This window comes from Sphaerodactylus townsendi, linkage group LG04 (assembly GCF_021028975.2).
Source record: "Sphaerodactylus townsendi isolate TG3544 linkage group LG04, MPM_Stown_v2.3, whole genome shotgun sequence".
NCBI lineage: Eukaryota > Metazoa > Chordata > Lepidosauria > Squamata > Sphaerodactylidae > Sphaerodactylus > Sphaerodactylus townsendi.
The window spans coordinates 57,290,535-57,315,588 of NC_059428.1; the positions used below are offsets into that span (position 1 = coordinate 57,290,535).

Below are 25,054 nucleotides of genomic sequence, written 5' to 3' on the forward strand. Positions count from 1 at the left end.
GGCTGCCATCAACACTGCCTGGATCAGAGATAGTCATAGCCAATGCTAGGACCTTCATGTTCTTTCTGCTCCTTCCAAATGGTGCCACAGTGCTTGAAATTGAAATTCTATCACTGTAAACATGCCTCATGATCTTCATTTAGAATAATCAGCAGATCAAATGCTGCAGGTGTATCCCTACATGCTTGAGTTTACATTGAGTTCCTATCCTTAAAAGAGGCAATACAAAATATTTCTAACAGATTAGAATTCTTTTAAAATAAGATACCAATGAATCTTTTATAGAATTCAAATTGCACTTGTTTCACTAAACTGAAAAAAATGCCATTTAAGTAGATACTTGTAAAACTTTAAAATCAAATTACATTCCTGCAAGAATATCTGATATATCACTGAAAATTTATTTCACAGAACTGAGAACTTCATACCCTATTTAGAAGTGTGAAGACAACTTTGAGAACTCATGCATCTTATTTTCCACAGAACATTCTGAGGAAAAATAAGCATTATTAACTAAATGGAATAAGCGGACAAGGACACTGAAAAGCTTGCAAAAGGTCCTGCTAGGCTTTCTCAACTTACACAACTTTAAATTGCTATGGGGAACACCATATCAGGTTAAATATAGATATGTTACCTGCTCATTCCAATATATACTTTACTAATATTTTAAATATATTTTCGTTAATGCTTTCAGACTTTCAAATGGCTATTCATTCAAAACCACAATTCAACAGTCATTTTACAAGCTCCACTAAAACCAATGGGACTTAGTCTTATGTAGGACCTGACTGCCTTTTACAGTACAATTTCACTGAGTCTTGGTTCTATTCACATTTCAAACAACATTGTTGTAGAAAAAAATGTAAACCAATTTTGACTGGTTTCTTTCTCACGGACCCTAACAGAAGGCAACATCTAGAAGATGTATTCAGGAAAATAACACATGAGAGTCTTAGAAAAATCAAAGGGAGCTGGGATGGACATAAGAACATGACACTACCACTCAGCAGGCTTTCAGATTAACTGGAGACTCACTGCAATTAGAGCAGAGATCAGAGATATTCAATTCAATAAAGTACTTTTAAATTAAGCAACAACCAGTTGCTCCAAGGTTGTAATTCAGAATAAAAACCTTCTAATTCTATATTTTGGTGGTTAATATATTAATTTTAAGGGGGGAAACCAGTTTTAAGGAAACTAAACGAGAAAAGAATAGATAGCTCTAATACATATTAAAAATTATTAATAAATTTAAAATGAAGTGTTCACAATAGTAACACTCTTATCCAGAACTATACAGTCTGTGAAATGCACAAAAATTGCAAGGGAGGAAAATCACTACTCTCCTTATCCCTCTTTTTCTCTAGGCTCCCCGCCGCCGCCCCATGTTTCCATCTCTCTCTTTCCCAGGCTTTTCTCTCACCATTTCAGCCCTCCCCCTATTCCTTTCCATGTCTTTACTCCAGTTTCTGCCCCCATTTTTTCCCACTCTGTCACTCTTTGCAGGCTTCACATATATGTTTTCCTATCCTCCCCGGTTCTTCTCCAACCACCACTCCAACCACCCTGTTTTGACTCTCCATCTTTTATTCTTTCCCACCAGCCCCAATTTTCTTACTGTTTTATTCTTTGCAGCCTTTCCATGCATATATTTTCGCCTCCTTGTCTCTTTTTCCAGTCTTTTCTCTCCTTCCCCCAATTCTCTGAACATTCGGTGTCTTTCTAGATTTTTTCTCCAGCATGCCCAAGTCTCTACTTTGTTTTCCTGTGCCAGGCACTGCTGCTAAAATTCCCAAGCCAAAAGTTCTAGTCTAGTGCCTTGGTTCCTAGGCAACTTCAGTGATGGTTCTGATATCATGCAATCTCAGTCAGTACTGTCCAATTTGGGGAAATTTCAACCCCAACATATTTTTCAAACTTTTGCCTTTTTCTCCAAATCTGAAGGTTTCCCCAGGTCTGTAGAAATATGCCCCTTCTGTGTTGATGACATCATTATGTGGAATTTTGTTTTGCTTTTATTATTATAAACTATAAATACAAAGAATACATAACAATTACCATGATATTTACAGTATCACCATTTGCATATCTTATACAAATATGCCACTGTTTAATTTATTCTCATTATTAAACATACTCCAGTTCTGCTTCTGTAACTCAATCCAATGAATTATTCTTATTCCAGTTCTTGCTAAAATTGATTTACAACCAGTTCTTCTTTTTCCACGTATTTGTAAGTTGTGACCTTATCAATTAATATAATCTGCCATGTCCTTTGAAATTGTTCCATTCTCCCTAGTATAACTTCTTGTTCTCAATATCTATACTATTGTCATTCTTATTCCACTTACATTCATGACCAGACTTCTATGCTCATTTTTCATTATTTCTGAAAGGTCACCTAATAAACATCAGAGAACATTTCTGATTCACATTTTTTCAATATATATATATTTACTGTATTCCAGAATTTCCACAACTTCTCAACTATTGTACATCTCCACCACATATGAAATAATGTCCAGGGTGGCCCTTACCGCCAATGAGCTAATTAATTCTCAGCATCTAGGTAATCTCTTAAGTGCTTTTTATAAGGTAGATTCGCCTTGTGTGGCAATTGGCAATTTTGAAACATTAATCAAGTATATCACAGACTATCTCGTAAAGTCCGTTAAACAGAAACCTCCATACAGCACTACAGGTGCCCCCTGGTTTGACAAAGAGTGTCATGAATTAAACAAACTAATTCGTGCATCTTACCAACAATTCAAGAGATTTAGAAATCCTGTGTCACGCAATCAGCTAGTTCAATATAAAACTACTCATCATTCTTTAACGAAAGAGAAACAGGTCCAGTATGCACAGAATCAGTGGGATCGCTTATATCAAGCTGTAATCTCCAATGACTCAAGACAGTTTTGGGCCTTGACAACAGACTTGACTCCAATAAAATGGAGTCTTCTATTCTCCCTGAGGTTTGGATAGATCATTTTGCGAAGATGTTCCAAAAGGAAGAGACCAGTAACATTTATCATCCATCTCCATCATTAGACGACTCCAAATGGCCTCCTGTTACAACTCAGGAAATCATGGATCTAATAACTGAATTGAAACCCCGTAAAGCCTCTGGCCCAGATATAATTTCTCCAGAGATACTGAAGTCGCATATAGAGTGGTGGGCACCCCTTTTGGCCAATCTGTTCACCCAAATCAATTACTCAGGCCTCATTCCTAAGCCTTGGCTATCTGCAGTCATTGTACCTATCTATAAAAAAAAGTGACCCATCAGATCCTGCCAACTTCCGCCCAATTAGTTTGACATCAGTCATTGGGAAAATATATGCTAAGACACTTCTACCCAAACTACAGGCCTGGACGATTCATCAGAACATCACTGGCCCAGAGCAAATAGGCTTCACGAGGGGGAAATCCACGTTAGACCATGCTATGCTTCTTACGCATTTGGTTAGTAAATACTCCAAAAGTCCCAGAAGCAAACTTTATGCTGCCTTCATTGATTTGAAGGCAGCTTTTGACACAGTCTCTAGAGAACGTCTTTGGAATAAATTGGCTATACAAGGAATAGACAATAAACTTCTTTTTCTAATCAGGCAACTTTATACAGACACAAACTGCAGAGTTAAGTACTCACGTGAAGGTCTCATGACTGATTCTATTTCTACCTTTAAAGGTGTGAGGCAAGGCTGTGTGTTAGCACCAACCCTTTTCAATTTATTTTTGAGTGACCTTCCATCAGCCTTATTGGAAATTAACAACCATGCCCCTAAATTAGGCTCAAGGCATATTCCAATACTTCTATATGCTGATGATACCGTCCTTCTATGTCGCTCAAACTGCTAAATAGATGTGGGCAGTACTGTACAGATAACAGACTAGCCATCAATTATCAAAAGACCAAGATTTTGATGTTTGCCAAACAATACAAAAAACATAACTGGATGATTAATAAAGTGCCAGTGGAGCAGGTTAACCAATATAAATATGTTGGAATTACATTTTCTTATAACCTCTCCTGGTTACCCCACAAAAAAGCTGCTATTGCAGCTGCTACCATCAGTTATTCTGCCATTGCACGCTTCTTTTATGGAAAGGGCCACTCCCTTGTCCCAGCAGCACTAAAAATCTTTAACTCTAAGATAGAAGCGCAGTTACTTTATGGAGTACCTATCTGGCTCCAAGCAGTTGACGACTCCTTGAATACTGTCCAATCCAAATTTTTCCGTAAAATTATGGGCCTGCCAAATTGTGTACCGTATGCGGCCCTCTGTTTAGAACTGGGCCAAAATTCATTAGTTTATAGGGCTTGGTTGAGAGCTTTTAAATTTGGCTTCGCCTGCATTTCTCGCATGATGAGCACTCGCTGATTCACCTACTTTTGTCTGATACTCAGGCTAATCCATGGTTCTCTCTGATCGAAAGAAAGATTGAATCACTTGGTATATCTCTTGACTCGCTTTTCCCGCTATCTAGTTCAGAATCCTACAACTTGTTAAAACAAAAATTGTTGGAAAGCGAATGGATTAATTTATTTAGGGCTGCTATGAAAACTTGTTTACCCTTACATCTTTCAATACCCCTATATCAAAACAGGATGGCTCCCTATTTGTATTTTTTGACTAATCCTATGCAGAAAAGAGCCCTCAGACTTGCTCGCTTCAATGTTTTCCCCTCCGCTTTATTGCATGGTAGATTTAACAACTTGGAAATTAGCAAAAGGGTATGCTCTTGTGGCGAACAACAAATTGAAACATTGGCACATCAACTGCGTTGCTGCCCTAAATTTGCTAATATCAGATCAAAATATTCCAATATTCTTTCTAGGATACCTAGTGAAATGGGAGAATCAGGTAGACTTCCTTTCCTTCTGGACAATTCTGACAATGAAACTTGTGAATTGGTAGCACACAGCCCTGTAACCTCTTTCCTCTTTCTGCTACCCTTCCTTCTGTCCACCCACTATCCAGACTACTTTTATCTCTCCCTACTGTTTTTAGCAGGGCAAAGATCTCTTCAAGATCTTGGTCTCCCAGTCCACCGTTTGCTCCCAATCTCACTATTTGCTTTATAGAAACCAACATTTAGAAGTCTGGCCAATATTGTTATGGCCACCAAAATCTATAGTTAGGCAGTCCAATCCAAAGAGGGGGAGGAATAGAATGGCAGCCTGGGACAGTGATCCTGCACCACCTCCAAAGGGGGAATTGGCAGCACAGGTACCAGAGGAGAGGGAGAAAACACTCACCTCTGCTTGGGTAGCCCATTCTCCTGAATTACTTCTGCCACTTAAATTGGTGGCATAAGTCTGCACCATTGGGGGGTCATTCCTGAGCCAAAAGTGCATTGGGAACCAACTAAAGTCAGCTTTGCCTCCAAGAACGGTGCAGAACATTCCCAGGATGCTAGTGCAGAGATTTGCAGTGGTGGCCATCCACTGCAGCACTTTTGGGTTTGGACGCTGTAGCAGCTGGCGTCTGGAGTAAGTTCCTCAGTGCAGGCAAGTTGCTCAGTTGTGGTGGCATGAACACCAGTGCAACCTTTCTGCCATTCCAGTGTGGCTTCAGACCTACCCCCCCCCCCTTTGGACTGCAGAGCTAATGTGCATTCTTTTTTTAAATTACAGTTGAAATTCCTATTATTTTGAGTCTTGATACCCCAATGTATTAAATATTATTAAAGTACTTCAGATATTTTTGCAAGCCTGAATCTTCTGTGAATATGTAGACACTTCCCCCACCTGTGTTTAGATCCATTTTGCTGATTTTTTGATTTACACTCTATGGCACATTTCAAAATTATATACATGATTATGACTTATTCATAGACTTATTCAACAAGAAACTCTCTTATCATTGGAAAATTATACTGTTTGTATAATTGTTCACACGGCACCCAGCCACCATGGAAAGCAACCCTCCCCACTAGCACATTTGCCCCTTAAGTTAACAGAATGCACTAGCTCCACAGACGGATCTCTGAATTGGGCTGTCTGAACCTTAAATTGACTCCAAAGAAAAATTAGGGATTTTCAACATGCATCCCTTAATATCAGTGCATTTTCTGCCTTACTATGACATCTATATTATAGCAATAATGACTGGGATGTTTCAGGAAAACTGCTGCATTTGCATCAAACTGTGCAACCAATGCAGAAGCTGCCACTTATTTTCACTGATGTGCACCTGCATTCTAAAACCTACTTGTAACATGAGCAAGAGTTTGTCAGTCCAGTTATATATATATATTCATTTATTTCTACTCTAAAAGAAATAAAAGAATTCTGATAGAAAAATGGCAGAAGTTTGGTTCAGAATAAGTATCTGCACTTGCAGATCTAGTGTCCAATTTTTGTAACGCAAACAAATCGCATTCCCACAGCATTTTAGTTGCAACCTCTGTGAATCCACAATTGGTATATTTACCCATTTTGCTTGCATTTATATCACATCCAATACAACAAATAAGGGCCATCAGGGCAGCTTCCAAAATACTCAGTAAAACCAGGACAAAATCAACTGCATGATTAAAAATTAAAATTCAGCTTACAACTACTTGCTTACATCAACAGCTTTGACAACAAAGGAAGTAGTAAGGAATATATTTCCAGTTCATTTGTCAATTACATATTTTTATACAAAAAATTTTGCATACAAGCTTGTTAACACAGGCAGTGTCAACATGAATTTGCTCATCAGCTCACTCAACAACCTATACCAGTTATTTTGGGAAATATCTCTTTAAATTTCATACTTTCAGATGCAGTAGTAACAAAAAACCAATTTTGCTTACAACAAAAACATCAATTCCAAATTAACTACTACACTCATATTACAAAATGTAACCAGAGCATATCTCAAAGTAAACTGTATTTAACCAGTTGATCAATCAAAACACTGGTTTTCTTCCAAAGTTCACTTAATATTCTGTTTTTAAGCATAACCCATTATTTTTTTACAAAACATAACGTAAGAACATAAGAACAAGCCAGCTGGATCAGACCAGAGTCCATCTAGTCCAGCTCTCCGCTACTCGCAGTGGCCCACCAGGTGCCTTTGGGAGCTCACATGCAGGATGTGAACATAGCAACAGAGAGGAGGAAAAAAGAGCACAGTAAAAAGAACAGTAATATACAAACACCTAAGATGGATCTGCATTAACTATCAATAATACTGAATTTTAAAAAATTTAATAATCCTTCAATGTATTAAAAAAATCATGCTGCAGATTTAGAAAATGAAGGAAGAATGCAGAAAGACCATAAAAGAAAACATCCAGAAAAAGTAAAAGTAAAAATCTATAGGATAGAGAGATCAGAGAACAGAAAGGTAGCTTTTAAAAGCCAAAAGGCTGTCACACACATTACTGATCCTGGGTTATAGCAGAGTCAGTGAGTTAAAAAAAAAGTCCCAAACAAGTTCATCTATCAAATTAAAGGTCTTCAAAAGTTGTTGGAGAGGCTAGGACCAAACCCTGCCTGCCCTAATGCCAGCAATTGCCCAGCAACCACTCCTTTAAGTAATGAGTGGCAGAGAACATCCGAAGGCTCATCTATTGAAAGTGCCATTTTCTCTGGAAGTCCCTTAATATTTTGATTATTATCAAGGCATCACACTCACAAAGGAAAACATTTACTCTATAGTAAAAACATTTAACTCATACTGTTTCAGTTAGACAGAGAACAAAGCATGTTCCTTATTTCAGAAAAATAATGCGATTTTAATGTGTTCAATATTGGCCTGACTGTAAACAAAATTAATAGCAAAGGAGAAAACAATATTATTGTTTATCCATTATAATGTATAGTGTATAAATCCACACAAATTTCCCTTGATTTTGTGTTCCTGAACTGGTTATTCCACATTGCAAAACATTACTATCCATCAGGTCATCTATGAAGCCTCAATGGTACAAAAAGGAATATCAGATTTCTTCCATGCTGGTGTTAATTATTATGCATCCTAGCATAAGTATTTTTGTACAAGTCATGTATTGTGTATAGCCATGGCATGAAATAGGTACACACATGAAGACTAACGAACATTTCTATTTTAAGAATTCCCATATACTGTGCCTAGTATTCATAAAATGCATATAGATTACTTACATGCTACTTCCAGAGAAGCATTCCGACTCACAGCTTCCCCCAGATAGTTTCTTGCAACACACACATAACTTCCTTCATCTGGTTTACTTCTGCGCCCATGTACAATACGCAAGAAAAATAAAGATCCGCTAGGGAGCAGCATGCGGTGTGAGCGGGGGTCATCTTTATCAGTCTCCACACGCTCACCGTCTTTGTACCACTCAATAGTGGGAGAAGGTCTTCCTTCAGCCTTGCAGTTCAGAGTCGTTGGCTCTCCTTTAGAAACAATCACATCCGATGGATGCTCTACAATTCGAGGTGGAAAATCTTCCTGACGAAGACGAGACCCTAGTATGAAAGGGAAAGTCATCAATGAATTACATTTGCACCCATATAAATTGTTAGTTTCTAGTTAATGAAAGACAGAAATTTAAAAACATACATTCAAGGGTATTTTAATACAACGAACCTAAAATGACATATGTATGCAATTACACAAAAATGCCTGCAAACAGTTCATTTAGTTGTTTTTCAAGAAAACAGAACAGGAAGGAATACAAAACATATGTAAGGAAAACTTTTAAATACAGTGGAATCTAAATTAGAACTCTAACCTACTTATACATGCAAGAGACGTACAATGAGTTGGGTAGGCTGAGAGAATGTGACTGGCCCAAGGACACCCAGCAAGCTTCCATGGCACAAGTCTATTCAAACCTAGGTTTCCCAGATCCTAGATTCTCAGTTCCTCTATAATAGATTCTCAGTTCCTCTATAATAGGAAGAATTGTACTACCAGATATTGTTGCAGGATCTGAAGTCACTTTCAAATTCTTGTTCCAACCAAACTCTTTACACCCTTTGTTTCTCTAATTTCCAGTTAGAACTCCTACACAGTAGGGTTCCCAATGTGGTCATCACGGCACCTGCCAATACCCTTCCTGGGACCTGTCAAGCATTTTTAGAAAGTGGGAGGAACCAAGTGGAACTGTTGTCCAGCAGGGTTTCTGACTAGTTGCTTCAGTGGAAATTGCCATCACAGCACAAGGATCTCCACTGCGTGACTGAAGGTAATTAGTGTTAATACAAGAAAATATTTTTGAAGAACATACTATTTAAAAAGGCATCCAGTAAAACAGATCTGCTGCCCAGATTGTTGAAATGTTACTATTAGAGCTAAGCATAATCTAACTATCTGACATTTTGTGACTGACTCCAACTCCTCAGGCAATCATTTTATGGTTGCGCCAACTATCCTGTGTCAGAATTGCAGCAGTGCCCCCCACCTCAATAAGACTGGGGCCCCTAATTCTACAGCACCTGAAGACTCCTGTCTAAGTAAAGAGGGGAGGCAAGAGTGACCACAATGATTTATTTCAACCAATTCAGTCCTAACAATATTCTATAAACTGCTAGCACTAATTATGTTTTACTAATGAAAAATATCTTAAACCCCTTTACTGAACTAATTCAGTGCTATTGCTTAGAATTTAACTTAACAAGGAGTTTGCAGTATTATAAGCTTCATTTCAAGAAAATATAGTTATATTCAAGACATACAACAATTAAGAGATTCTCTACCTTTTTAAAATCAGTTGAAGTAAATGTTTGCCTTTCTCACATTATTTAAATGGTTTAAATAATGAGAGAATTCCAGTATTCAATTGGTTATTGTGGACTTTCTGGGCTGTGTGGACATGGTCTGGTAGGTCTTGTTCCTAACGCTTCACCTGCATCGGTGGCTGGCATCTTCAAAGGTATATCACAGAGAGAAGTGTGTTACACACTGTGTCCAATGAGAGGGGAATGTTTAGTGGGATATATATTGTCCATGTCCCAGGGTGGGGAACCAATCAGTAAATGATTGGGTGGAACTTGAATACGAATGTAAATGGACTGAAAACCCCACCAGCAATACAATGCAGTCAACCACACATTTGCATAGCAAGTTACACCCAAACACTTACTGATTGGTCAGGAACGTTAGAAACAAGATATACCAGACCACGGCCACACAGCCCAGAACGTCCACAACAACCAGTTGAGTCAGGCCATAAAAGCCTTCGACAATACTCAGTATTCAATATTCACAAAAATTAGTATATATTTTTATTTCATTCTGTTACACATTATGCCAATATTAGCACGTTTTATGCAAGCTTGCTGGAATTTTGAATGGTTCAGCATTTGTATATATAGAGTGTGATATATTACACCCTGAATCTCCTTCAAAGACTGGATATTTAGGATTCAACTATATATTATAATTTCTTTTTTCCATGTTTATTCTAAACTATCTTTTATCTGTTATGATTTCGATAGCACAGAGGCGTAGCGTGCCCCCCTGCGGCACCACCACCACCACCTACCACCCCCTGCGTGCCCCCCTGCGGCAACCCCACCACCACCACCTACCACCCACCACCACTTACTTTAGGAAACCGAGCAGGCTGCAGAACAGACCTGCCTGTGCGGAAACTACATTTTCCAGGAGACCCTGGGGAATGTAGTTCCCACCAGAGCAGGAAAGCCTGTTCTCTAGCCTGCTCGGTTTCCTAAAGTAAGTGTGGGGGGGTGCCGTGGGGGTGTGTGCGGGGGGCGGGGGGAAGGGGGAGGGAATTTTGTACCCCCACATGACCCAAATCCATGCACCTCCGCCCCCTGGGAGCTTCATCACTTCATCACTGAGATAGCAGCACTGTTTCATCAAGGAGAACAGAGAACAATGAGCAAGAGTATCCCTTGCCATCTGTTTCCAGACTAACGTAATTATGAGAAGAATGACCCCATAATTAAAAGTCGGGGTGAACAGAAACACTTTGGCCTGGCATCTAATGGGATGAAACATAGGCAAGCCTCAAGCCTCAATGTTGAGAAGGGTCTCAACATTAGCCTGACTGTTGAATTTTGGATGAACTGAAGTTTGTGGATCAGAGCATGAGTCACATGGCCAAATCATGCTTTTCAAGGAACAGCCATAGTTGATGCATCAATTGAAGCTACGCTCTAGCTATGAACTCATTCCTTCAGGGGAACTGCAACCCCTTCCAGACAGGACGACTCCTCAGTCTTCAAGCAGTTTGCAATTGACGAGCAGCATCTCAGGCTCATCCTGCCTGAGATTCAGTTTACCAGGCCTAAGCCACCCCATTACCATGTCCAGACACCTGTTCAGGGTTTCCACAAACCCACCTGATTGAGCTGTCAAGGAGAAGTAAAGAACTTAATCTGGGTGTCATCCGTATCCCCACTAATGTCTCCCAGCAGTGTCATGTAGATGTTAAACAGCATGGGGAACAAGATGGAATCCTCAGCAACCCCCATAGAATACATGCTTATACAACATGAGAATCACAAATTCTGATAATGATCTTGTATTTCTAACAAGAAGAAATCAAACATTTCTTGTTGCCACATGCTCCACTATGATAACCTGAATGTAAATGCTTCTTTTAAACTGTCCCTTGTCTTGGTTACAGTTACAGTCCTGAAGATTTCCATTTGTGCCGTGTTAATCTTTAGCACTTTTAAGCATTATCTAACTACATTTCTCACCAACCACACCCTGGAAGTTCTATATTCTGAAACCTGTATCTCTTTCATCAATATAAAGTACTACCCTAGATTCTACACTGTTTTCTTTACCAGTTCTCCACATAGATTCTCACTGATTTAAAGACCACATCACTTACAAGACAAATACTTATACAGCCACATGACTGAAAAGCTCCTGTGAAAGTAAGCACACTCCTGGTCTGCATAGTACAAACTTCTCTTTTTTTGTATGTGCTTCCAATAAAGCTTGGTCTGTGGTAAAATAAACTCTCTGAAAAGTTGTCTTTTGTCAAAATATATTGAAGAATCTTTTTCAAAAAGGTAATGACCTGGGGCGTACAGACTGCCGCGGTGGTTAAGAAGGCCCAGCAAAGACTGTACTATCTGAGACTTTTAAGGAAACAACAACTGAATGGAAAACTCCTGGTGTCCTTTTACCGCTGTGCTATAGAGAGCGTCTTAACCTACTGCATCTGTGTATGGTTCTCCAGTTGCACAGTGGCAGATAGGAAGGCGCTCCAAAGGGTGATCACGACTGCACAAAGGATTATCGGCTGCCCTCTCCCCTCCTTGGAAGAACTCTATAATTCCCGAAGCCTAAAAAAAGCCCAAAATATTCTGAGAGACCCGTCTCATCCAGCACACTCTCTTTTTGAACTGTTACCATCTGGCAGACGATACAGGTCTATCAAAACTAGGACAAAGAGGCTTAGAGACAGCTTCTACTCTAGAGCTGTGGCTATGCTAAACTCTGTGGCTTCGTGTTGATGTGTTTGGGGCTGTGTAGGGATGGGTGGAGGAAGGGGAAAGTGAGGATGGGGTATGAGTCTGAAATTGTGTGCATCGAGGAATGCTGCTGTAAATTTCTTTGTGCATGCACAATGACAATAAAAATGCTTATGCTTATGCTTATGCAGTGGCGTAGGAGGTTAAGAGCTCGTGTATCTAATCTGGAGGAACCGGGTTTGATTCCCAGCTCTGCCGCCTGAGCTGTGGAGGCTTATCTGGGGAATTCAGATTAGCCTGTACACTCCCACACATGCCAGCTGGGTGACCTTGGGCTAGTCACAGCTTCTCGGAGCTCTCTCAGCCCCACCTACCTCACAGGGTGTTTGTTGTGAGGGGGGAAAGGCAAGGAGATTGTAAGCCCCTTTGAGTCTCCTACAGGAGAGAAAGGGGAGATATAAATCCAAACTCTTCTTCTTCTTCTTCTTCTTCTTCTTCTTCTTCTTCTTCTAATGTGTAGTATACTAAAATGATCAAAGCCTATGCATATTAAATAGCAATAAAGCCCTTTGAGTGAGAAAATACAACAGCCTCTAAAAAACAGTTGTTTGCAAAGATGGATCCCTGGAAGATGTGGAGAGTGCTCCCCAATTCCATTGGCACATCCCTCATTTACAAAGCTGGACCCCAGCTTTGCAAAGGAGAGTGCAGCAGGATGCCTGTGAAGATGGGGAAATCCAAAGCTGGATCCCCACTTTACAAATATAAGGGACCCAGCAGAGTGTGGGTGGACACACCCACCCATACCCACTTGCAAAGCTGGATCCTGGTTTCCCAAAGGTGGGGAGGGTCAGCAGTGTGCCTATGAAAATGGGGAAAGGAGCTGGAATCTGGTCCCTCCTGGATGTATGAGGACTACACTTCCCAGCAGCCCTTGTTTCTTCTGGTTCATTATCAGGAACACACAAAACGAGTACCGCATATGTGCAATTTAAGGATAGTATTTCTTTTAAAAGATTACACATTTTGATATTCTTTAGTAAAGCTTGTTTAATTTAAACATACAGCTGTGAAAATCAGGTTGGCAGATCCAGGCCAGCCAGATCTTTTTTTCTTCTTCTTTTCACAGTATTTTGTAAGCCACTTTCAGGTCCTGATTGAAGAAAACTAGCTTAAATAATTAATTAATCAATTAATTAATAAGAAAGAAAGAAAGAAAGAAAGAAAGAAAGAAAGAAAGAAAGAAAGAAAGAAAGAAAGAAAGAAAGAAAGAAAGAAAGAAAGAAAGAAAGACAGACAGACAGACAGACAGACAGACAGACAGACAGACAGACAGACAGACAGACCTTAAAACATATCCTAGGACTCTGACAAAAATGCTACTTGTATCATGGTACCAATTTTACAGAATATCACTGAGAACTTTCAGGTTTCTCCAAGTAGCCAACAGTGTAATCCTAAACAAACTTCTACTCTTTAAAACCGACTGAAACCAATAGGCTTAGAGGGATGCAAGTCTGCTGAAAATTGGTGTGCAATCTATTATTTCAAATTTTATTTAAAGACTAAGAATTTCATTTTATTAATATCTGAAATATGTGTTGTATGTCTGTTTGCTGACTCTGGGTGAATATAATCTATATATATTCACTGTAAAGCATCTTAAACTTGATACAAATGCCCTAATTGTTGCTAACCAAATCTCCATTCATCCTAAGATTTGAAAGAAATGAGCATTGTGGCACTCTTCTTATCATACTTCTGCAGCCTGCTCCAAAAATAAAAAGCTCTAACATATTTGATGCATGAGCAAAAAACTGCACCTCTACATGAAAGTAATAATATTTCACATGAAAGATAAACAGAAATGGAGATAATGTTTTAACACTTCATTTTTAACTTACTCCTGCAAACTGAAGTGTAAGCTGTTCTCACTGGATTTTATAAATGATCTAAGGTGGTACAGTGTGTATGTAAAACGATGAATGTATATTGCAAAGAAAGATAAACTATGGCAATTTATTCCGTTGCTCAAACAGTGTAATAGTTTGAAAGTACTCTCATCATTTTAAATACACTGGATATATGACCAATGACAATAACAACATCACTCCAATACCCAAAGCAGTATTCTGCAACTTTTATAATAATTGTAATTTTTAACAATGGAATACATGAATAAACATGTGCCATAGTGAAAGGGGAAACAAGACACCTTAACTGGTAAAACCAAGGAAACTGTAAGCTACCTATCATCTTCAAGACCTCCTGGAGGCTGGGATATGCCCCATAAGGCTGGAGGACTGTGAATGTTATTTCAATCTTCAAAAAAGGAAGGAGCGATGACCGAGGAAACTACAGGCCAGTCAATCGGACCCCTGTCCAGGGAAGATACTGAGCAGATTTTAAAGCAGATCCTTCAATCTGCAAGCATCTGAAGGACAACTCAGTGATCCAGGGAAGCCAGCAATGGATTTGTTCCTAACAAGTCTTGCCAGACCATCCTCATTTGATTGAGTGATGAGCTTACTAGCTTGTGGGAAAGCCACTGTTGTTGTTTACCTTGATTTCAGTAACGCTTTTGACAGGTATTCACATGATGTTCTGATAGGTAAGCTGGACTCTAGGATAGTTGGGTGAATAGGGAACTGTTTGGAAAACTGCACAAAAATTACTTGTCAATTACATTTCATCTGACTGGACGGAAATGTCTAACCTTGACCAATACTGAAAAAAATCGGTAACATTCATATTTGACTTTATTTGGCTTTAAAATTATAGTTAAAGCCAAAATCCCAAAAAATCTAATTCGATGAACCTGAATATTTTTGGATTTTCTGAAAAAAAAGTCAGGTCTGTTTGAATGTTTAGGTATTTTTGGTGTTTTCATGGTTTTTGGCCTGTAGGGGGCACATTTTAAGCTAGCAGCACCAAACCTGCAGGCTATCTTTAGGACATTCTCTTGATGATACCACCCAGATTTGGTTTAGGGGTCAAATTTTATGGACCACCAAAAGGGGTGCCTTCATCTCGCATCATTTCCAATGGGAGCTAATAGATGATGGGGGCTACCCCTCTGAGGGTCCATAAAATTGCACCCTCTGAACCAAACTTCACCAAACCTGGGTGGCATCATCAAGAGAGTCTCCTGAAGACAAAATTTTGGTGCTGCTGTCTTAAAAAATGCACCCTTGAAAGGCACCCCAAGAAATTTCCTCAGATTCTCATTTTGAACTGACGTGGCTCCATTGAAGCCAATGAGACATTTCTGGGTGTGTGCAAAAAGGCTGCACATTTTTCAAGGTAGAAGCACCAAACTTTCAGGGTGGTTTCAGGAGAGCCTTCTAGTAAGAGCACACAAGTTTGGTGAACTTTGCTTCAGGGGGAAGTGGGAGATGGGCCATGCCCCTTTGAGGGTCCATAAAATTGGACCCCCTGAAGCAAAGTTCACCAAACCTGGGTGATTTTACCCTGGAAAAGTGGACAGATGTGAACAAAATGCAATTCAACAAGGATAAGTACAGACTGAGTTCTACATCTGGGCAACAAAAATGAGAAGCACACATATTGCATGGGGAATAATACCCTTCTCTCTTCCCTCCTCCCTGAGTGCCTCTGCCCAAGTAGGAAAAACAAGCTTCCCAGAAGCAGGGTGGCGCCTCTGCTGCCAACTCCCCTCTTCCTTGGGAGCTCCTCTTTTCCTCTGGAGTTCCCAGAAAGCCCACTGAATATGCCCTGGGCATCCAGAGGCTTGTAGAAAGGAGGACAAGGAACTGTTCCTGTAGGCAGCAGAGGATAGGACTCGTGATAATAGATATACATTACAAGCAGAAATGGGCATTAGGATTTTTTGTTCTGTTTTGTTTTGTTAACAGTAAAAGTGCTTCAGTAGTGGAATTGGCTGCCTAGGATGGTGGTGGTGAGCATGATCCCTCTGGCAGTCTTCAAGTAGTGGCTGAAAAAAATGCTTGTCAGGGATGCCTTAGGTTTATCCTGCATCAAGTAGAAGCTTGTAGCAGAGGGCCTGTATGGTCCCTTCCAACTCTATGATTCTGTGTTCTTACATTTGACTTGGTAAAATGTACATTTAGGATTACCACATGCTCACTGGGGGCTGGAGATCTCCTTGCCCATCAGCACTCCAGTGAACAGCAGGAGAAAGAAAAAATAAGCTGTCAGTCTTCTCTATGGTTTTACCATAAATTTCTATTGATTCATGGGGAGTTGTGGCATCACTTCCAGGTTTTTTTTCCTGAAAGTGAGGTCACACTGTCAGGGACACCTGCTCATCTATGCCTCCACCTCCTGGTTTCCTGTTGGTTGCCAGGCTAGACTTGGCAGTCCTACGTAGATCTGTAATGCAAATCTTAAAATTGCGCTCATACAACCAGTAAAACCCATTGCAGCTGCACTTGAATAACATCAGGGTGCTCATATTACTCGGGGTCTAGCACTGTCTATTTGTGTTTCTTCTGTCCTTCATAAGGCAGATTCAATTCTGTATAGGCAAATTATTACAAACAAATCTAGCAATCTCTCCAAAGCATTGAAATCACCCACACAAGATGTCCTCTGCCTCCAGGAGAATGGTTTTGCCTACCTATGTCTAACCCGGCATAATGTGCATTGATGCCGCAAGTTAGGTGGATTGCAACCATTCTGTAAAATATATATTCACAAATACACAGTTTTTGATATGCAGAACACTTTTCTTTGTCTTAGAATAGTGACTGGCAAGCAGGCTTTTAAAAAAGCCAACCATTTTATTGTATTTCCAGGTAGCCATGTCGCAGACATCTTAATTCTAAAGAATTTTGTCAGATGTTGTTCTGCAGCAACCACTTCTTTAGCTAACAAGTGGTATACTACTTTACTCAGCTTGTAAACACCACAGTTGCCTCTTCTTTCTCAGCCAAGGTGATTCTTTTGTGTTGCCGACCCTTCTTGCCCATTCAGTATTAATGCTTTTGTTTTATTTTGTTTCCCCTTTTGGCCTGTGATTCTCAATTCTCAAAAAGTCTTTTCTGCACTCCAGATTTAATGGAATGCCCTTGGGCCTGATGACAGAGCACACATACCAAGTCACTGTGCCAGCTCTTGGCACTTATTTAGACAGTACTTACTGATTTTTCCTCGACTCTCTTGCTTCATTGAGTTACCGTCAAGGTTGGCAGATACTAGGAATGTCACTTGTAATAACTTCAATCTGAAGCACTGGTTTACTGTTTCACTGGAATTTTTGATGAATGTCCCAGTTACCATCTCTGTTTCAATAAACTCAATTAATTTTCTATGAAGAAAATAATTCCACTTTTAAAATTCCTACTTTTTCAGGCCGGGGATCATTTAGCTTTGTTTTAGCAGTTCAACCCCCACCCACTCCCCACATGCACACACACTTGATATGCCTTCTAAATCAATGTTTTTGCCTAATTTTCTTTATTGGCTTAGCATCTCTGTTGTTTCCATTAATAAACAGCACACCACAAGCAGAAACCATATAATGCTTCAGTGTACAGCTATGACAAAGCTTCCTTTAAAAGCTCTTGCCCCCAGTGTGATTTATTTAATCCATTTTGTTCCACCATGAGCAGCACTACACAAGGACACAGGAATGAGAAGTGCCAGAATATGAAAGCAGTCCTCATGGTGCTTACCATAACGGCAGTAAATCTGTGAATGAGATCTAAGAACAGTAGAGTTAAAGTGAAAGGGATAAGCTGAGGAAGCAGATGGTACCACTTCAGGTCATAAATGTTAATTGACTACTACTTATTTTCACGAAGCATGATGCACACTGTCTGCCTCCTCCCACTAAGAAAATAAAAATATTTAAACCCTCCACTACATATGTTACTTGTAACAGAACTTTATGAAGTACAAATAAGCAATATGGATAGCAAATTGTTCTTTTTTCTCCAACTGTACGTTATTAAGAGCCCTACAGGAAATATTTTATTGAGTTTTAAAATCTGGAAGCAATTTCTATCTGAATAATTTTAATGCATATATTTGATGGATTATTTACCCATGGGTGATCACTACACACACATTATCATACCCAAATGCAGGATAATTAATTCTCTGGCTGGAAACAAAATTCAGACCTTGAGGAAAATGATATCCTCATCTGAATTGATCATAATATCTTACCATGATAGAAGCATTCTGGATGTTCAGGATGATTTACACTTGTAACAAGCTGCTTATGATTCAGCACTACAGGAATGTAGTAAAATAACAAATTTACAGATTGCATTGACCATATCCTCATATGAAGTTTCACTGTCATCTGGGACTAATTAAATTTTTATTGGGGGGATACCTGCTTGAAGTATTTGCATTATCACGCAATGCCAGACAGATCTGATTTCACTTGTGTGTGTGTTACAAAGGAACTGTAATATACCTGAAGTAGTGCATCCATGGTGGTGGTTTTAAATCAAAACTTCCTGTTGATTCATTCATCTAATGAATGATGTTCTTTTCAGTATTTTTTTTTATTTGTGGAAAACTACAAATAGAAGGACAGTCGGCTGACAACAAGGCAAAGCATACAGCTTATATCGGAAGGGTCGTCCTTCCATTAAAATGCTCAGTTGTCCTACTGGTGTCATGCTAAGGCTTTGCAAAGCAAGTATTCATCCTGCAGCATATTGCTTAGATGAAAGAATACATCAGAAAGTCAGCTATGTTGATGACAGTCCTAGTGTGTAGAATTAGGGCAGACCAGTGCAAACATCAGTCTTGGATTTCAGGTGCAGCAAGCATAACTCTTTTCAACAGTGCACATACACAAATCTTTCTAGTTTTACCCCTCAGGGAAGAACCTGACTCTCATCATTAATGTGATTGGTACATCTTGGCCATAAAACAACATATTACTCAACTACACACAGTACAATGTATACAGTACCTTATTAAAATGGTGGGAAAGGGGGGCTATTACTAGTAACTGGGGATTGATGTCCTTTTGAGATCAAGATAGGACTTCAAATAACTACACAGCTGGATTTATGAAAATAAATTTATTGCAAAATAAAGCCCAGTAAATTTCTGGGCCAACCAGGAGCATGCATGAGGAAAAACTACAGAGGTCTAATAAGAGTCAACTGTAACTAGTTCAGTTAGAGAGATTTTTGTTTCTTGGCATAACAAGAAATCCTCAAGCACAGAAGAGATAAGGGGTAGATATTTTCTATGTAAGTAACTTAATGAATGAAGTACTAATTAACATTATGGCATTGATAAATGGAGAGAGAGATTAAGGATGTACTCGATATTCAGGCCTTCCCAGATGGACTGTCGAAGCCACATTAATTCCTATCTCATTGGAGCATCTGCTTCTCCCATAATCCACTGCCCCTTGGTATGAAGAACACAAACTGTTGTGACTCAATTCGATTTATATCAATCTAATTTCTTTTAATCCAATTTGTATTCCAATCTACTACCTTCTAATCACTTAAATCTTCAGCCTCCATCTGGTAAATTTTCCCTTAAAATTAACTGAGCAGATGCCTCTACAATTGTCTTCCCCAGTCAGGCTAATCATGCCCTAGCAGTGGCCTACAGGACGTTCTCAATAGGTACGTGACTTACAATGTTGCCCTTCTTGTTACATACATGATTCTGGAAGGCCATTTTGTCTACCATTAATTGTTCAAACATCTACACAGGGGAAAAAAGCAAAAATTGCAAGTATAGAAGAAAAAATGTTTATATACAGAGCATAATGTATTGCTCACTCGTCTCATGGGTGTTTCTACCACCTTTTTTGGGGGACACATAGACCAAAAAAAACATAAAATATGAATGATATGCAAATACTGAATGGCAAACTGTTGTTAGGGTACATTGTGACACTGTTCCTAAATTGGCAAAGATACTTGAAGGGGTTTTTTTGACACAGGGGAAAAAAAAAAGCATAAAAGAGCAAACTTTTCAAATAAAATGGTTTTGTGAATCTACCTTTCTGTATAATTAACATTACAAATTAGCTGCTATGATTAAAATTGACCACTGACTCCATATTTTTCCCTGAAAAAAGGCGGCAATTAATAAATACATACAAACCAATATTGTACATTTACCAGAATTCCTGAAATAGTTTATTTGGGTTTGGGTTTTTTTTTTAAGTTTAGCTTGGCCAAGTGCACACCACTATTTATACTTCTAGATTGCCAGTTAAAATGGTCCATTTGCTGCTGACCACCAAGTTTTATAACTTGAACAAATATTATATCTGGAATCTGTATTGAGATGTCAGTGTAAATAATCACACTATTTTCTTTCAATGAGATTTTGGGCACCCATAGTTTTCATCTAAACAACCTTATGTAGTGATCCAGATTTTTTTCCTGAAAAATAATGTCATAATGGCCTATAATCACCTAAAACATTATACCACCTTTATCTATTATTAATCCCCAGATAAATCATAAGTTTTACATATTTCCAGAGACATTTTTGCTGGCTTGCTCTGTAATATTGCCAAAACATTTGCTGCAATGTCATTACATGTTCATTGACAGATTTAAACATCTGGAAAGGGGCCATACATAATATTCCATGTGGAGTAACATAAATGGGCTGCAATCCAAGCAACCCTGAAATACCAGTTGAGTGTTCTAGATTATTTGATACATTGGACAATTTCTATAGACACTTATATGTGTTTCTCTCTGTGTTGCTGATATGTGGATTTCAACCCTTGTTTCATGATCTTCGTAATACGCTTATTTACAGTAACCTTGTATCCTGGAATAGCAAAAAGCTACAAGTTTTTTATTTATTTATTTATTTATTTATTTATTTCTCAGTCTTATAGACCACCCAACCCCCAAAGGGGGTTGTAGTACACACTTTTGTGGGTACAGAAAATGATAAATACTCTACATAGTGAAGAGAACAACAGTGCTTTGTAAGCAATGTGTTGAATGCATTTATTTTGTGTTTTCCCCTCCCCTTCATAAACTGTCAGATCTTATTGCACTTTTTTCTCCAATCAATTCTTGCTCTGTAATGGCTTAACTAACAAAGGATATAGATTTTCCACTTCAAAAAGCTGGCCACCCTAAGTTTGTAACACCCTATGTTTGTAACATCACTTAGTGTTGTTACCTCAAGTAGGCAGTCTCCACTTTAGTTTGTAGGAGTTAGTTGGAGACAGACAGTGATAGGGGACAACTGGAATCAGAGGCGTAGCTGGGCCAGAGTGCGCCCGGTGCGCACTCTGGCTTCCCCCCCCCCACGGCGGCGTCCCCCCACTTCCACTCCCACTTACTTTAGAAAACCGAGCAGGCTGGAGAACAGGCCTTCCTGTTCTGGTGGGAACTACATTTCCCAGGGTCTCCTGGGAAATGTAGTTTCCACCAGAACAGGAAGGCTTGTTGTCCAGCCGGCTCGGTTTCCTAAAGTAAGTGTGGGGGGCACCGCAGGGGGGCCGCTGGGGGGAATCACGCCAGCCCCTCCACGGTGCCTCCCCCGCAGCGGCACCCCCCACTTCCACTGTCACTTTAGAAAACCAAGCAGGCTGGAAAACAGGCCTTCATGTTCTCCAGCCTGCTTGGTTTTCTAAAGTAAGTGTGTGGGGGGTGCCGTGGGGGGCGGGGGAGGGGCCAGGGGGGATTTTGCACCCCCACGTGACCCAAATCCGTGCGCACGGTGCGTTGCGCACCCCCGCCCCCTGGGAGCTTTGCCGCTGACTGGAATCAATAACCTTATGTACTTTAGGATAGTCCACGGTGAAAATGCTCAAATTAGCAGTTATATGATTAAAATATGGTTTTATTAAAGGATAAAAAACTGTAAAACAAGAAATTCATTTTAAGCAATGAACATATGTCCACAGAACATACAAGAGCTGACTAAGAGAAAAGGGAGTAAGTTGGATAGGGTTTCAAGAACGGGTAATAGGTACCAGTCTACAAAGGACGGCCAGGTAAAAAGAGAGACACAGAGAGAGAGACAGAGAGAGAGACAGAGAACATTCATCAGCCTGGGTAGCCAAGACCAGAAGCTGCTGTGGACTGCTTGGGCACAAACTCAGAATTTTCTTTGTTTACTTGCTCTTGAAAAATCCGTCTTGAGTGCTGAAACTGTGCAGAACTTCCACATTCAGGGGCACTAAACCTCTGAATACCAGTGCCAAGAAGCAACATCAGACTTTGGCCTCTATGCCTTTTTGTTGAACCTCAGGGAGTTTACTCCAAGCATTCCAACACATCACTCTCTACAATCCTAGATGCAGAGAAATTATGAACAGCTATGTGTTTGTGTCCCCTCCTCATTCTTCTAGGCTCCATTGTTTGCATCAAATTTAAACATCACAAACATTAAAAATATAACTTTTATTAAAACATCCTACATTGTGCAGAACTAGGGTTGCCTGCTCCAGACTGGGAAATACCTGGAAATTTTCAAGGTGAAACCTGAGGGGAGGGGGGGTTCAGAGAGAGGACAGACTTCAGTGGAGTGCAATGCAGAATCTACCATACAAAGTTGCCATTTTCTCCTGGTGAACTGATCTCTATACCTGGGAATCATTTGTAATTCCAGGAGACCTCCAGTCACAATATGACTTGCACTCCTTACCTAACTATTATGTATCTGAAATTCATTCCACTATCTATAGTGAAAAACCACATTATGCACTTACTTTGAGAGACACGGTATTATAAACTTATATGCCAAAAGCTATACCAAAAACAAAATAGCCACAGGCAACTAAAATAGCAAGGGTTTAAAGATAGATCTTTTTCAAGTGGAATCAAGTATGCAACACTTACATCACATACATGTATAAGCATAAATTTTTATACTATATGGATTATGAATAATATAAAAAACTACTAATTAAAACTGCAGGTTCAATTGTTCAAGTTTCATGGCTGGATGTATTCTAGCATTTATGAGATTATTTTGTAAACTCTTCAGATTCTGTATCTCCAAAATTCATGCTGCCTTTGTGCTGTTTGCATAATGCAGTTTTATAGTGCTAAACCGTTACCTATAAAGGGATTATTTTTATATTCAATGCATTAAATACCTCGTGCAAATGCAATTCACAGTTATCATACTGTGCTTATGCTGGAAGATAACAGGTAAAAGCCACAAACTAGCTTTTGTTTTGATTAGCCCTTCATGAGGCAAAACTGAAAATAGGAGCCAATGAGAAAAAGGCTCATTTGCATGCAGGCTCTGAGGGTTCTGGGGGACAGTTTGGAGGAAATATCCTTTTGGAGGGGCAGAAAGGGATGAGGGCAAATTACAAAATAGTGATTTTCAGATGCCCTGAGGATGCTGGGAAACTGTGTAAAATGAAATTTGGACTCACCATAACTTGAAAGGTTAGCTGACTGTGGAGACATAAATGCCAAGCTGAGTGAGTTTTTAATATAGAGAGAGCAACAGAAAGAGAGAGCAGGCAAGGAGGAGGACAAGGGGGATGACGACAACAAGGGGGTGCGATTGGGCAGAGGATGGGGCGGGGCATGGTCAGGTGATTTTGCCCCCCATGTGACTACCACGGGGAGCGCCCGGGGCATTTGTCCCCAGATGTCCCCATGGGAGCTTCACCGCTGGTGCACACTTTAAGGCCAGGGAAAAGGTTCAGCTGCCAACCTTCTTCCTACCCAAGCTTGACACAAAAGATGGATCTCAAAACTCTCTGAAAGGCACCCATTTTGTGAGGAGCAATGTCTTGCTCTTATGTCAGGCACCCCTTAACAGAAAAGGGCTGACTGCTTACAGTGTCATCTGTGAATTTAATTAGCATGCAGTTTATCCACTTGTGCAGATCATTAAAGAATATGCTGAATAAAACAAAGTCCCCCAAAAGTGTATCAAACACCTTCGTCCAACGTGTAAAATGTAGCCTATCACTACACTGTATTTATAGTGCTCAATCTGTTCTTCAGTCCATGTGACAATACCCAGATCTAAGCCAATTTGTATTAATTATTGAAGTGCATTTATATAAATTATTATTCCATCCAGCAGTTTATATTTAGTTTTGAAACACCAATAAAAAGCACAGTCACCTTGAAGCTTTGGTTTCAACAATTATTTCTCAGCAATAAGTCTCTCACAAACTATACACAACATCACTACCACTTATTTCAACACAGAAGTAGTCATGTGTAATCTAACAGAATGAGGTGAAGTCATTAAATAAAGTAAGACAGAGATAGATTTAATGTATTTAACAAAAGTCTAAATGGACTTTGAAATGAAGCATTAGAAATTATGGGCAATGGTTGATCAGGAAAAGGAAAGAAATATTTTTACAACTTGAAATAGCATAGCAGCTGTTTATATCAGGAGATGGAATGAACTAATTACAGTTTCTTCAGCAAAGCTACTAAATATAAGGAAAACAGATATCTGGTAGCAATATACTCATTTTCTTTCTTCTATTGAGATATTACCCAACTCATATTTGTTTGTGACATCCACTATTACCCTGACAAGACATTTTTAACTAATATGATACATTTCTTGGGGGAAAAAAATCCTTTCTAGGACATGGTAGGACAAGATTATACTGTAAAAAAGGCAGTTTTTCCTTTGCCTATCCATTTTTCAGTACCATAGATATTCATTCACTGAGTTACATTCACACACTATCTGTGGGTGTGAAAAAATGTAATGTAGGTATTAACAAAA

The 25,054-nt window shown here is 39.4% G+C and overlaps 1 protein-coding gene across 12 annotated transcripts in view; it reads right to left on the reverse strand.

Moving 5' to 3' along the window:
• Positions 1-25,054, reverse strand: part of ROBO2 (roundabout guidance receptor 2) — a 547,539-nt gene that overhangs the window by 481,127 nt on the left and 41,358 nt on the right. For all 12 annotated transcript variants that reach the window (XM_048494577.1, XM_048494572.1, XM_048494575.1 and 9 more), the window contains exon 2: positions 8,126-8,452. In XM_048494577.1, coding sequence (XP_048350534.1) covers positions 8,126-8,452 — 327 coding nt within the window. The remainder of the gene's footprint in view (positions 1-8,125; positions 8,453-25,054) is intronic.